The sequence below is a fragment of the Fukomys damarensis genome, unplaced genomic scaffold, assembly GCF_012274545.1.
Source record: "Fukomys damarensis isolate Sample0158 unplaced genomic scaffold, DMR_v1.0_HiC HiC_scaffold_28, whole genome shotgun sequence".
Lineage (NCBI taxonomy): Eukaryota > Metazoa > Chordata > Mammalia > Rodentia > Bathyergidae > Fukomys > Fukomys damarensis.
In genome coordinates, this window is record NW_022900940.1 from 32,885,060 (window position 1) to 32,899,808 (window position 14,749).

At 40.9% G+C, this 14,749-nt stretch overlaps 1 protein-coding gene across 1 annotated transcript in view; it reads left to right on the plus strand.

Moving 5' to 3' along the window:
- Window positions 1-14,749, plus strand: part of Efhb (EF-hand domain family member B) — a 53,716-nt gene that overhangs the window by 11,420 nt on the left and 27,547 nt on the right. Inside the window, exons 2-6 of the mRNA XM_010612817.1 lie at window positions 283-345; window positions 2,304-2,447; window positions 3,766-3,946; window positions 5,036-5,146; window positions 10,647-10,776. Of these exons, the coding sequence (XP_010611119.1) occupies window positions 283-345; window positions 2,304-2,447; window positions 3,766-3,946; window positions 5,036-5,146; window positions 10,647-10,776 (629 nt within the window). The remainder of the gene's footprint in view (window positions 1-282; window positions 346-2,303; window positions 2,448-3,765; window positions 3,947-5,035; window positions 5,147-10,646; window positions 10,777-14,749) is intronic.

Consider the following 14,749-nt stretch of genomic DNA (forward strand, 5'->3'; position numbering starts at 1 on the left):
CATATATGTAAAATTTTATTTTTTTAACTGCGGAGGATTAAAGCCAGCACCAGTGCATCCTGGACATCCAAATGCTGTACCACTAACTTATACCCACCCCAGTCCCTGTACTTAGCATTCATTGTTTATATATCAGGAGGCCTAAAGTGTGCTGTTCTTTTTTTCCTCTTGTTTTTAGTTGCAAGTAACTTTGTAGCATGGGACAAAGATAAAATAAACTCCATTCTTCCAAGTGGTCCTCTTCCATCCTGACAATGGTCAACTTCTGCTTTTTTCCCCTAGGCTGGGAAAGTTACACCAGTTGGATACAGAGTTGCAACTTGCTTAACTGAAAAACTCCCTAGGGTAAGCATTTTCCATGTGCCTTTACCTTTCTCTTTTCATTTCACATATGAACTTGAAGAGATAGACAGCTCTCAACATTCCTTCTGAAAATTTTATACACTTGATGTGGTCATTTTGGACTCCACTACATTTTAAACCTTTCATTGATTTTGTCCAAGGAAGTAAAAATTACATATTTACATTTTTCAGCTCTCCAAAAAGGCTCAAGGGGCTCAATTATTTTAATAAGAGTAGCTGGGCTTGGTGGCACATGCCTGTAATCCCAGCACTCGGGAGGCTGAGGCAGGAGGGTCACTGTGAATTCAAGGCCAGCCTGGGCTACATAGTGAAGTCAAGGGCAGCCTGAACTACATAGCAAGACCCTGTTGTGAAAAAACAAAACAAAACAAACAAACAAACAAACAAAAAGTATGATTTTTAAACTGGATACTAATAGTTTTTAAATTATTCATTAATTTTATTGGTACATTTTAGGTATAGAATACGATGGCATTCATCATTGAGAATTTGTACCTTTACACGATATATCTTAGTTCTTATGTTTTTCCCCCGCTTCAACCCCTCCACCCCTCCCTATTTATAAAGACTTTGTTTCCATTGTTTCCTTTTCTAGTATTTATTCCTTTCCCTTCTTTCTTTCCCCTACTCCTCCCACTTCCCCTTCCCCTTTGGACCTTTTCTTCCTATTTCACATTATCTATCATACATTTTGATCATTATTTACACTTTCACTTTCTCACACCAAAGAAACTATTCAGTATTAACGTGTATGTCCTATTTATTTCACTTAAGAGTATGGCCACAATGTGCATCTGTTTAGCCATAAATGTCTCTAGTTTCTCATTCTTTATGGCTGTATAGTACTCCATTTTATTTAAAAAAACACATTTTCTTTATCCAGTCTCCAGTTGATGGGCAATTGGGCTGTTTCTGGGATCTCACTGAAAAGCTTCTGCACAGCAAGAGAAACCATAAACAGCATGAAGAGAGAACCCACAATGTGGGAAAAAATTTGTACCAGCTGTTCCTCAGACAAAGGTTTACTATCTAGAATACCTAAAGAACTTAAAAAAATCAGACATCCCAAATTTAAAGACCCAAACCAAAAATGAGCATCTGTTTTTTTTGGGGGGGGCAGGGTCTCACGATGTAATTGAGACTGACCTGGAACTCACTATGTAGCCCAGGCTGGTCTGGAACTCACAGCAATCCTCCTGCCTCAGCCTCCTGAGTGCTGGGATTACAGGTGTGCGCCACCATGCCCAGCAAAAATGGGCATCTGAAATGAACGGACATTTCTCAGTCAAAGAAGTAGAAATAGCAAATAAATACAAGAAAAGATGTTCAACATCACTGGGCATTCAAGAGATGCAAATGAAAACAACACTGAGATTCCACCTCACCCCAGAAAGAGTGGCTGCTGTCAAGACATCAAGGGCCTGGGATTTAGCTCAGTGGTTCTGCCACCTGCCTCACAGATGCAAGATCCTGAGTTTGATCTTGAACAAAAAAAAAAAAAAAAAAAAGAAACCAATAACAAATATTGGCAGGGTTGTGGGGAGAAAGGAACCCTTCTCCACAGTTGGAGGGAGTGTAGACAGGTGCAGCCACTGTGGAAATCAGGGTTGAGATTCCTCAAAAAACTAGGATTAGAGGTCCCATTTGACATCAACCAGCTGTTCTCCTGCTGGGTATCTTCCCCAAAAGATTAAAAGCATCACAACACACTGATATATGTGCCCCCATCTTTATAGCAGCACAGTTTGTAAGTGCTTACTTATTTTTAAGAAGAATTGTAAAATATATTGTTTATTCTCATAAATCAGTTTTAGAAGAAACTTGGAGCTATAATTGCCCATGTGCTTACTACTCTCATGAAATTAAGGGTGTACATTGATTGGTATAGGTAAGTTCAGTTATTATTTGATAATTCTATTTTCTTGTCATACTCTTTGTAGCTGATTACTCCACCAGAGGCAAAAAAGTATTTCAACTTCAGATATCCACCTCCCGGAGCAGAGAGAGTATTTTATGGCAAAGCCAATGACCCTCAAATTGCACGTTACTTGACTCATGGGATAAGATCTAAAATTTCAATACCGGTAACTATTTCTTTTTCTTCCTCTACTGTACATTATTAATTTAGCAGGATAAAAGTGCATAAATGAAGATTCCAGTCTCCTTTCCACCATATATTTTTTTGTTTTTGTTGAGGTGGGGTCTAGCTATGTAGCTCAGGCTGTCTTGAATTTGGGGCAATCCTCCTGCCTCAGCCTCCTGAATGCTGGCATTACAAGTTTATGCCAACACGCCTGGCTGTCCCATGGGGTTTTTTTTTTTAACCAGTCTTTCCTCCATCTGTAATCTGAAAGCATTAATCTTTTAAAATTTATATTAGTAGCCGGGTATGGTGGCGCTCATCTGTAATCCCAGCACTCGGGAGTCTGAGGCAGGAAGATCACTGTGAGTTTGAGACCAGCCTGGACTACATAGTGAGTTCCAGGTAAGTCTCAACTACATAGTGAGACCCTGTCTCAAAAAAACAACAAAACAAAACAAAAAAATTTGTATTAGTACATGTTGCAGTACGTGATGATTACATTCATCATAGGAGAAAGCATTAATCTTGATCAATGAAAAAAATCCAAGCAGTACCCAATAGAATGTGAAGAAATTAATGGTTCAGACCACAAACCCTTCTCCCCTCAGATGATAAGGCGAGTTGTTCTCCATTTTCTGCCAGTAAATGGAAATACTTTCAGGCTTTGTTGGAAGAGGAAGAGTACGGTCTTGGTAGTGACTGGTTTGTATAAGCACTGCGGAAAGCTTAGGTGTTGGGCTGGGGGTTTGGCTCAGTGGTTCTGTTGCTTGCCTGGCAAGCACAAGGGCCCAAGTTTGATCCCCAGTACCAAAAAAAAAAAAAGATTAAAGAAAGCTTAGGTATTGAGTGGAGGTGGGGTCAGTAAGTTATTTGCTGTTGATTGAATATATGGCCTAGATTCACAAGGGCTTGATCTATACATCTGGAGAGGATATGGAAATTACATTTTCTGGTCTTATTATTCCTACTTTTTTATTAGTTGTCTGTGATATATAATGATAGCATTGTACAGAGTTGGTACATACGGCATTTTCTACTTTTCTTGAATATTTGATTCAACCTGCATGCTTTGCTCAAGCTTTCTAGTCCCAACGAAACCTTTAAATTCCTTTGAAAGTTCTCATTTAGGCACATTTGTACTTCATAGTTTCAATTCTGATAGTCCATTTGAAGGCAAGAAAGCCAATGATGATAATGAAGTGTATTTCCCTAATCATGCTGTATTTTCTCTCCTTGCTCGCTTTTGATGAAGGCTTTAGTGATCAGATTTACACCTTTTTTTTTGGTTGATACATCTGTGCCTTGTATCGTTTCTTTAGGCAAATACATTGATAAATCCACAGCCTGTTACCGCATTTCAACAGAAAATTAAAGATAAAAAAGAGTCTATATATTATAGCAATCAACGGGCACCATTAGGGAAATCTCACAATCAAACACCAGGATTACCTGAAGGACTGGACATCATCAATACAACATTTGGGACAGCAGTCATCAGAGGTAGTAAAAAAATTAGGGGGGACTGCAGAAGACGTCTGTGTGGAGAATTGAAGTAAACGCACCATTGGTGTGGTTTGGGATGATGGAAATGATTATTCAAAGCATGCAAGACGAGAGCTGAGTGTTGTGGTGCCCACCTGTTGTCCCAGCTGAGGAAGATGGCAGGTGTGAGGCCAGCTTGGGTAACATGCTGAGATCTTGGGGGAGAGAGAGGAGAGGGAGAGAGAGAGAGGAGAGAAGGGAGAGGGGAAAGGGAGGAGGAGAAAGAGAGGGAAAGGCAGTGAGTGAAGACGATGTAGTGAGGTGTTGACCTCCTTAGGTGGCCCACAGTGGCGGACCTCAAAGCCACGACCCTTCTGCCTCAGTCTCCTGAGCACGGGGATTACAGGTGTGCTCCACGGTGTGCAGTGAAGGGACATATCTTCATCAGTGCTGTTAGTTTGAAAGGGAAGATTGGGCTAGTAAATGGAGTAAGTGGGTGGTAAAAATGTTTATGTGAAAGAGTGGAAGCAAAATCATTCGCCAAACATGAAACTGGGGACGACCACTCGTGGGAGAAGCAGCTCTTACACAAACGTTGAATCTGGATTTGATCCAGTAGGAAAAATCTCTTCGTGGTTCTAGTGATTTCCCAAGTACCTCTCTTGATATTGGGGATGGAAATTCATGTTAAAAAAGACTCAGGGTCTGTGTTTCACTGTATAGCTGCCAAAATTTGTGGCCAGCCCACCGGGCATTATAGTTTCTCATGTAAAATTCACATTTGCTTAGGTTATGTTAAGAAATGGAAAAGAAACTAAAGTCAACATTTTCTAGAGAGTCTTAGGGTTGGGGATTTAACTGGGCTCGGACCATGGCTCAGGACAACCCTGATTGACACAGTTCTGGTATTCAGAATTCCAGGAAGTGAGCCCAGTCAAGTGGATTTCTTCAGATTTTTCCTTGTCTTCCTTGACAAATCTTTGTTTATTTTGGGAGATCCCAGGATAGTCTATGTATTTATTCTTGTGCATTTATCACTTGTTCTTGTGAATTTAAGTACATTACAAATAGAAACATTGCAGCTGATTTAACTGATTCTTTCTTCAGAATTCTCCGTTAGAGATGTAGTGAATCCACCAAAATCCTATGACGAAGTATTTAAAGAAGGAGAGGAAAGACATGATTTGTATGTTGTTTCTCACAATGATTATTATGTGGGTAAGTGGCCCGTGGATATGGGACCCTCAGATTTGTGAAGAGTAAAGGACATAATGCTCATATAAAGTCCAATGCCTGGCCTATAGTTGATGATCAGTGAATGGTAATTTATTATTATTATAAGATCATAAATCTTGATAGGAACCTTGATAGCAGAGCACGTAAAAATTGATAAAGATTGCTGGGGATGTAGCTCAGTGGTGTGGCGCCTGCCTGGCAAGGGCAAGGTCCTGAAAAAAAAATTAGTACTGGAAAAAAAAATTTGATAAAGGAAGCCATGAGGTGAGATGGCTTCAAGGTGGGATAAAATAACTGCGAACTAATACAATTACAGTTATCGTCCTGTAGGTAATATAGTGATACAGTGGGAAATCACGAGGTGGAACAAAACTACGATCCACCAATACAATTACAACAAGTGTAGTCGCCTAGGTAGCACTGATTACATGGTGATCAAATGGGAAAGCCAGTCATGCAGCAAGGGTACAGACCAAACGAGGATTTCCTGGAAGGAATGGACTAGGGAGACTTGGGTCCGCACCCAAAGTGATTGATATCGTCACTGCTATTCAGTCTCTAGGGACTAGGTGTAGTAGTGGCTCTTCCTTTTTGAATCCTGACCTTTTAGTAAATATACCTCAGTTGTCTTCTGCGCTGAGGGCCTGGCCTTGCCTAACTGCCTTATAATATTTTCTACTTAGCTGTCTCCAATAGGGTCTCACTAAATTACTAAACAGCCCAGGTTAGGCTCAAATTTACAGTCCTTCCACCTCAGCCTACCTGAGTGCTGGGATTACAGGGATGAGTCATCATTTCTGAGCCTATTAATGGTTCTCTAATTTCAGTCCTTTTGTTTGTTTGTCTTTTGAGGCAGTGCCTCCCAGTTCAATTCAGGCTGGCCTTGAACTCACTCTCTAGTTGAATTTGAGGCATCTTCCTGTCTCAGCCTTCCCAGGGCTGGAATTAAAGGCCTGTGCTCTACGTTAGATTTAGAAAGAGAAAAGATTTTCCTATTTTGTTCTCAGCTTCAATTCACCCTTCAGATGTTTCTAATGTGAGATAAATGATTATAATGAAATGTGAAGATTACAATATTCAGATGATCTCACCAAATCTCATGATAACAAATACAAAACGCCGACCTCTCAAATCTTATAGTTGAAAGCACTGCTGGGATTCCACAGTGTTGCAGCATGTCCCCTCAATCTTCAAGGTTTTAACAGTGGTAGGCCCTATGTGTACATTTGAAATATCTGTCTTCATGTCACATGATTACCTGAATTACTTTCCAAATATTCATGTCCTTTGCCTATTTTTAAATTAAGCTATTTCTGTTTTGGCTGTTTTTTTCATTGAATTATTGGTACTTTTTAAGGATAAAGTACAGTTACATTCATCATTGGAATCTTGTACCTTTACATGACAGACATTGGTTCTCATTTTTTCCCTATACCCCTGCCCGCCCTTCACCCCCTCCACCCTGTTTTGCTGTTGAGTGGTATGAGTTCTTTCTAAATTTTTTTTCTTTGATTTTTGAGACAGGGTCTTGCTGTGTAGTACAGGCTGTTTTTTTCTTTTTGTTTGTTTTTTGAGACAGGGTCTCACTGTATAGTTGAGACTGACCTGGAATCCACTATGTAGCCCAGGCTGTTCTCCAACTCACAACAATCCTCCTGCCTCAGCCTCCCCAGTGCTGGGATTACAGGCGTGCACCACCATACCCAGCATAGTACACTCTGGTTTTGAACTCACTATGTAGCCCAGACTGGTTTTGGATTTGCAGCAATCCTCCTGCTTCAGCCTCCTGAGTGCTGGGATTGCAAGTGTGCACCACCACACATAGCTGGATACTAACTTCTTAACAGATATATGTTGTGCAAATATTTTCCCCAATATATATGGATTGCCTTTCATTTCATTAGTTGTTTTCTTTGCCATGCAGATGTTTTTAGTTTGACATTGTTCCATTTGTTTTTTTGTTTGTTTATTTGAGACAGTCTTGTAGTTAGGCTGGTTTTGAACTCACTCTATAGCCCAGGCTGCTCTGGGATTTATTGGGATTCTCCTGTCTCAGCCTCTCAAGTGCTGAGATTATAGGTGCCTGCCACTCCTGGCTGTAGCCTGAGTTTTTAGATTTTATTTATTTATTTATTTTTTGGTATGGGGATCAGACTTGGGAACTTGCCCTTGCAAGGCAGGCAGCAGAACCACTGAGCTAAATCTCTAGCTCGAAATTCTTAGAGTGATATCTGAGAAATCACTGCCAAGGCCAAAGAAAGATTTTTCTCTGATTTCATTTAAAAATTTTTATTTTGTTTTAGTTTTTCCTCCTGGTTTTAGAATTAGTTTTTTTTTTAATTTTGTTGTTTTTTTGGAGATAGGGTCTTACTATGTAGTTGAGACTGACCTGGAACTCACTATGTAGCCCAGGCTGGTCTCAAACTCACACCGATCCTCCTGCCTCAGCCTCCCAAGTGCTGGGATTACAGGTGTGCGCCACCACGCCTGGCAGGTTTTTAAAATTTAATTTAATTTTTTGTTTTTTTGGTTTTTTTGGTACCGGGGATTGAACTCGGGTCCTTGTGCTTGCAAAGCAGGCACTGGAACCACTGAGCTAAATCCCCAGCCCTAGGTTTTTTTTTTTTTTTTAAATCAGTTTTGAGTTGATTTTTATGAATGATAAAAGTCCACTTTCTTTCCTTCCTTCCTTCTTTCTTTCTTCCTTTCTTCCTTTCTTTCTTTCTTTCTGTGGTACCAGGGATTGAACTCAGGACCTTGCACTTCTGAGGCAGGTGTGGTGCCACTGAGCTAAATCCCCGACACCAGGTGAAAATCGAGTTTTTCCAGCCCCATTAATGTTGAGGTTATCCTTTCCCCATTTTGTATAATCTTGGTGCCCTTGTCAAAAATAGTTGATCATAGGGCCGGGGACTTAGCTCAGTGGTTCTGTTGCCTGAGTTCGATCCCTGGTACCAAAAAAAAAAAAAAACAAAAAAAAAACAAGTTGACCACATATCTGTTTGGATTTATTTCTAGGTTCTCTATTCTATGCTGCTGGTCTATGTGTGTATTTTTTTATACCAGTATCACACTGTTTTGATCACTATAGCTTTGCATTGTAATTTTATTATGTTTGTACTTTTTTGGTGGTGGGGATTGAACCCAAGGCTTTTCACATGTTCAGCATGTACTCCGTCCAGGATGTATCTGTCCATCCTCTAGCTCTTGAGATAGACTTTTCAATCACAAGGTTTGGTTCCTCTAACTTTTTCTCCGAGGATTGCTTTGGCTATTTAAGGTTCTTTTATGGTTCTATATGAATTTTACAGGTTTTTTTCCCTGCAAAATGTGCTGTTGTGATTTTCATAAGAACCAAATTGGATGTTTATTGCTTTGAGTAGGTGAACATATGACAATATAGATTCTTGCATTCCATGAGCATGGAATATCTATTTGTGCCTTTTCAATGTCTTTCATCAGTGTTTTACAGTTTTCAGTACAGAGATTGTCTTGATTACTTTCTTGTTACTGGGACAAAAATACCAGACATCTATAGTTAAATCAGGGAAGGTTTTTTTAAAAAAATTTTATTTTTATTTACTTTTTGTACTGGAGATTGAATTTGGGACCTTGTGCTTGCGAGGCAGGTGGAAGAACCACTGAGCTAAATTCCTGGCCCTGGGAAGTTTTATTCGGCTCACAGTTTGCAGAGGTTTCGGTCCATAGTCAGCTGGCTCCAAGGCAGGGTGCCATGGCAGAGGGCCATCGCAGAGGAGAAACAGTTCATGGTGGGCAGAAGGCAGCCAAGTAGAGAAGAAACAACAAAGAAATGGCAACAGCAGCCCTCTTTCCATCCCTTATATTCTATCCAGGCTACATACCCCTAGGGTGGGTAGCACTCATACCCAGGGAGGGCCTTCCCATTTTCTACACACAGAACTATGCCAAACCAATCGGGACTAATTTGATAATCACACATCCTTGATCTCAGCATCACACTCTTTTTTTTTTGGTTTTTTTTTGAGACAAGGTCTTACTATGTAGTTAAGACTGATCTGGAATTCACTATGTAGCCCAGGCTGGTCTCGAACTCACAGGGACTCTCCTGTCTCAGCCTCCTGAGTGCTGGGATTACAGGCATGCGCCACCATGCCTGGCTACAGCATCACACTCTTAATCCCAGCATCACATACTCTAAACTCAGCCACCTTTGAAAAGCTCCACCTATGACTGCATGAGGCTTTGGAGGGACATCTAGACACAGCCATAATATGCCCTTAGATTCTGCCAACTGAAAAGCTTCACCTATAAGCACAGGAGACTTTGGGGGCACATCCAGATAAAAGCCAGCGCAAAGGTCTTTCACCTTCTGTGTTAAAGTTACTCTGAAAGGCCAGTTGTGGTCATATGTGTCTGTAGCTGAGATAGTAGGATTGCTCAAGTCCAAGAGTTTGAGCCAACATAGTAAGACTGGCCCGGCGTGATGGCGCACTCCTGTAATCCCAGCACTCGGGAGGCTGAAGCAGGAGGATTGCTGTGAGTTTGAGACCAGCTTAGGCTACATAGTGAGTTCTAGGTTAGTCTCAACTACATAGTGAGACCCTGTTTCAAAAAAAAAAAAAACAACATAGTAAGACCGTATCTCAAAAGAGCAGGACACAATTTATTTATATTTATTTTATTGATTGATGTTATTTTAAGTGGGATTTTTTTTCTGTCTTTGCACTGAGCTTCATCCCTAGTTCTTTTTTAAATTTTTGAGACAGGGTTTCACTAAGTTGCCCATGCTGTGCTCAAAATTGAGATCTTCCTGCTTCAGTCTCCATTGGGCAGGATTATTTTCTTGATTTCTTTTATTAGATAGGTAATTATTATTATATCTAAATGTCAAGAATTTTTTGAGGGTAGGATCTTGTGAAATAGCTCATAGTGGCCTCAAATTTACGATCCGCCAGCCAGGGATTTAGCTCAGCGGTTCAGTGGCCTACCTTGCAAGCGCAAGGACCCAAGTTCAATCCCCAGTACCAAAACAACAACAACAACAACAACAACAACACCCCCAAAAAAACCTTATGATCCTCCTGCTTTAGTTTCCTGAGCACTGAGGTTATAGGTGTGTACCATAATCCTCTGCTTAGTGTGGATTTTTGTACATTAATTTGGAATTATGCAATGTTGCTGAATTCTTTTATTAGTGCTTTATTAGTGCTATCAGTGTGTGTGTGTGTGTGTGTGTGTGTGTGTGTGTGTGTGTGTAAAATCTTTCTCTACGTGCAGCTTTCCGAACATTAACATAAGGAACTCTGGTCTGCAGCACCCCTCCAGTTTCCCAGCTCATGTGGGGAAAGCTGCTGTCATTTGTAGCCAGATCTGCACAATTCCCTGCACTGTTGTGATTTCATTCTTTGCCTCACTCTTATTTTCAATGAGAGCATGATGTGCTTCTTGCAAGAAAAGGTTATTTGTGTGGCTTAATTCAAAAGTCTTCTTTCTGCCACAGGAGAAGCAAAGAACCGAAAGTATAACCCAGCCAGTTTCCATCGGTTTAACTTATTTGGAGTCCCTACACCACATTTTAACGATGGGAAAAACATGGCAAAAAGTTTATATTGGCTCCATGAACTACAAATGTAAGTCTAATTCGACAGTGTCCAGGATTAAGTGTTAGATATTTGCCATTTGGAAAGAAAATTATTAATTTTGTAAGAGAGATAGTACACTGACGTAATTCAAACATAAAATTACAAAAAATATACAGTGAAAAGTCTTCTACTTCTGATATACATTTTGTCCAGTTTCTCCCATGGTAATCATTATACTGTTTTTTGTTTGTAGCTTTCGTCTTTTTTTTTTGATATGGGGGAATTGAACTCGGGTCCTTGTGCTTGTGAGGCAGGCAGCGGAACCACTGAGCTAAATCCCTGGCCCACTGTTTGTAGCTTTCTAAAATTACTTCAAGAATTTGCAGATGAATATGAATACAAGTTTATATGTTTTAAATCTGTAGAATCAACTCTATTTTTTTTTTGAGACAGAGTCTCACTATGTAGTTGAGACTGACTTGGAACTCACTCTGTAGCCCAGGCTGGTCTCAAACTCACACTGATCCTCCTGCCTCAGCCTCCCGAATGCTGGGATTACAGGTGCACGCCACCGCGCCCAGCAACTTGTGTTATATTTTTATACCTCAGACAACAAACACAGATTTTGTGTTCCTAAACATATAGATTCCTTGTTATGATTAAAAAAAATAAGATTGTAGTTGGGGATGTTGCTTGGTGCTGCGCCTGCCTTGCAAGAGCAAGGTTCTGAGTTCGATCCCTGGTACGAAGACAAAGAAAAGAAAAGAGAAAGATTTAAATACTGTGGTTGCACAGTGGGTTGCAGATTATAAATACTGGAGTTCTGCTCCCAAATACGATGTGCACATGTCCTCATTCCTAGAATCGGTGAATGATACCCTATGGGGGAGAAGGGTCTCTGTGTGTGGAGGAGGGATGTGGCAATGAAAGAGATCGGCCTGGATAATCGGAGTGGATTCCTCTGGTGCCCTGGATTGCCTTGAAGTTTCCTTAGAATGTCAGAGGGAGATCCGAGACGGAGGAAGAGACGAATACAGCAGGTGGAGAAGAGAGGGGCAGAGCTGGGGGAATATGGCTCTGAACTGAGCCCCAAGAAAGGCCAGGAGCCCCAGGCATGGGAAGAAGGAGCGGACCCTCCTCTCCTCGGGTTTGGAGGCACTGAGGGCTTGTTGACACCTCGATTTCACATTTCTGGCCTCCAGGGCTGTGAGAGAATACTGTTCTGTTGCTTTAGGTTTCTGTAGCTTTAGCAAGTTTGTGGCAATTTGTTAGAGCAACTGCAGGAAACGAATATACGACGCCTCCTTTCCTTCCTTCCTCTCCTCCCTCCTTTGCTCCCTTCTCCCCTTCCCTTTCTCTCTCCTTTTCTTCCTTTTTTCTTCTTCCCTTCCTTTCTTCTTTCTGGTGGTGCTGGGCATTGAACTCATCACCTTTGCACTGATCTATATCTCTAGCCCCTTTATATTTTTTTGGATACAGGGATTCAGTTACTGATTTGCCCAGGCTTGGCTCGAGCTTGTGATTCTCCTGCCTCAGCCTCCCAGAGTACTAAGATTACAGGTGTGTGCCACCATGCCTGCTTTAGGCCTATACTCTATATAAATGGAGATTTATTCTGCTTTCTGACTTTTAGGTTTTAATAGCCACCAGTTTTGTCATCACTGGTACAAAATATCTGACACAACCTGAAGGAGGAGAGGTTTCATTGGCTTATGGTTTCCGGGGTTTGAGTACATGGCAGGCTGGCTCCAAGGCAGGAGCACCCTGGTGGTATGGCAGAGCAAAGCTGTTTCGTTCATGTAGACCAGGAAGGAGAGCGGCTGAAGTGCCAGAGAGGAGGGGACCAGCGAGCAGATCTTCAAAGCCACGCCTCCATGACCCACCTAGACACATCCAGAAGTGTGCTTTAAAAATCCCCTCAGTAGGGCCGGGGATTTAGCTCCATGGTGCTGCAGCCTGCCAAGTGTAAGGTCTGGAGTTCAATCCCTGGTACCAAAAAAAAACCCAAAAAACAAAAAACAAGTGTGGCCAGGGGTGGTGGCACACACCTATAACCCCAGCACTCTGGAAGTTCAGGGGGAAAATCACCACAAGTTTGAGGCCAGCCTGGGCTACATAGTGAGTTCAAGGCTAGCCTGAACTACAGAGTGAGAACTTGCCTCAAAAAACAAACAAACAAACAAACAAACCTCCAATGGCTCACAAGCCAATCAAGTTGACACAATTAAGTTTAACCACCACAGCATGCCTGGTAGTTCATGCCTGTAATCCCAGCACTCAGGTGGCTGAGGCAAGAGGATTGCTGTGAGTTTGAGACCAGCCTGGGCTACATAGCGAGTTCCAGGTCAGTAGTCTCAAGTACATAGTGAGACCTGTCTCAAAAAACCAAAAAAGCCCCGGGCATGGTGGTGCAGCCTGTAATCCCAGCACTTGGGAGGCTGAGGCAGGAGGATCTCTGTGAGTTTGCAATCAGCCTGGGCTACATAGTGAGTTCCAAGTCAGTCTCAACTACATAGTGAGATCTGTCTCAAAAAACCAAAACAAGAACCCCCCAAAAACAAAAACCCAAACAAAACAACCCCCCCAAACAAACAAACAAAAAGCTTAACCACCACAGTGATCCCTTACAAAGTGATCCTGTAGAATGTTCTAAGAGTAGAGCCTTCAAATCATTTTCAAGGACATATTTAGTATTTCTTTGGGGTAATTATAAAAAATACACTAAATTTATTTGGGCAGGCACTATGCAGGGCATGTTTTCCTTCAGCTTGTCTCTGCCCTCTCGGGAGAATTATTTATGGAACACTGTTTTATTAGACCATACGTTTTGTACTTTCATACTTAACTGCATAAAAGCAGTAAAGAAATTCTTAAGTCCTTTGGCTTGTCAGATTTAAAAAAGTTCAGTACTTCATTCCTCAGTGCAGTTTCTGTTAGAGTCTAGCATGTTTGTTTACATTTCAAGGCATCTAATTTTTTAATTTATTTATTGAGACAGGGTTTTGCTATGTCATTCAGCCTGGCCTTGAACTCACTATGTAACCCAGGTCTGTCTCAGACTCATGGCAATCTTTCTGCCTCAGGCTCCTGAGTGCTGGGATTACAGGTGTGTGCCACCACACCTGGTTTACAGTTGATTTTTAGACTGTCAGCTCCATTGGCTGAAATTATAGTCCTAAAATTGCCACTGATTTATTTAGACTTTTCCCAATACCCCCCCTTTAACAAATGTGAACGAAATGAAGAAATACAAGATGAATTACTTCATATTTTGTCTTGGTTAGTTTTTGCATTGCTGGGACAATATACTGGACACCCACAAGGTAAAGGTGGAAAAGTTTATTTAGCTTCTGGATGGCTTCTGTCTTCAGTAACTCCGTTCAGCCACACACAGAACTATGTTAATTCCAATCAGTACTCTAATTTAGTAACACATACCCTTAAACCCAAAATCACAGCCAGCTTCGAAAAGCCCACCTATGAGCTCGTGAAGCTTTCAGGGGACATCTAGAAATATAAACCACAACATATTTCTGTTTCTCCACAGAGTGTCACTCTACTCCAGAAATTTATTCAGCTCAATAATTATTATTATAGGAAGTGGTGTTAAAAGCAAGTAGAGTTTAAGAATTTAATGTTCATTGTTTTTCATCTTAGCAAAGCAATAGAGAATTTATTAATTTTGATGTCATTAAATAGTGTAATTTGACAGTTTCAAAGGAAATTTTATTCACTTAATCACAATAGTGGGAATAAAATATAGGAAATTGGCAAAATAAAATCACTCATAATCCTGTCATCTTAATTTAACCATTATGCTATTTTTTTCCATTACGCTATTTTAATGTGCGTATTTCTTTCTAGTGTGGCTTCCTGTGTAGATTTTTGCATAGTTTTTGCCAGAGCGCAAACCCCATTTTATATACTGACTTTTCAGTTAACATAAAATAATTATATCTTGCTGTTTATTCTTCATAATCAGCCTACAATGCATCCTGAGAGCCAGGCACTGTAGCACATT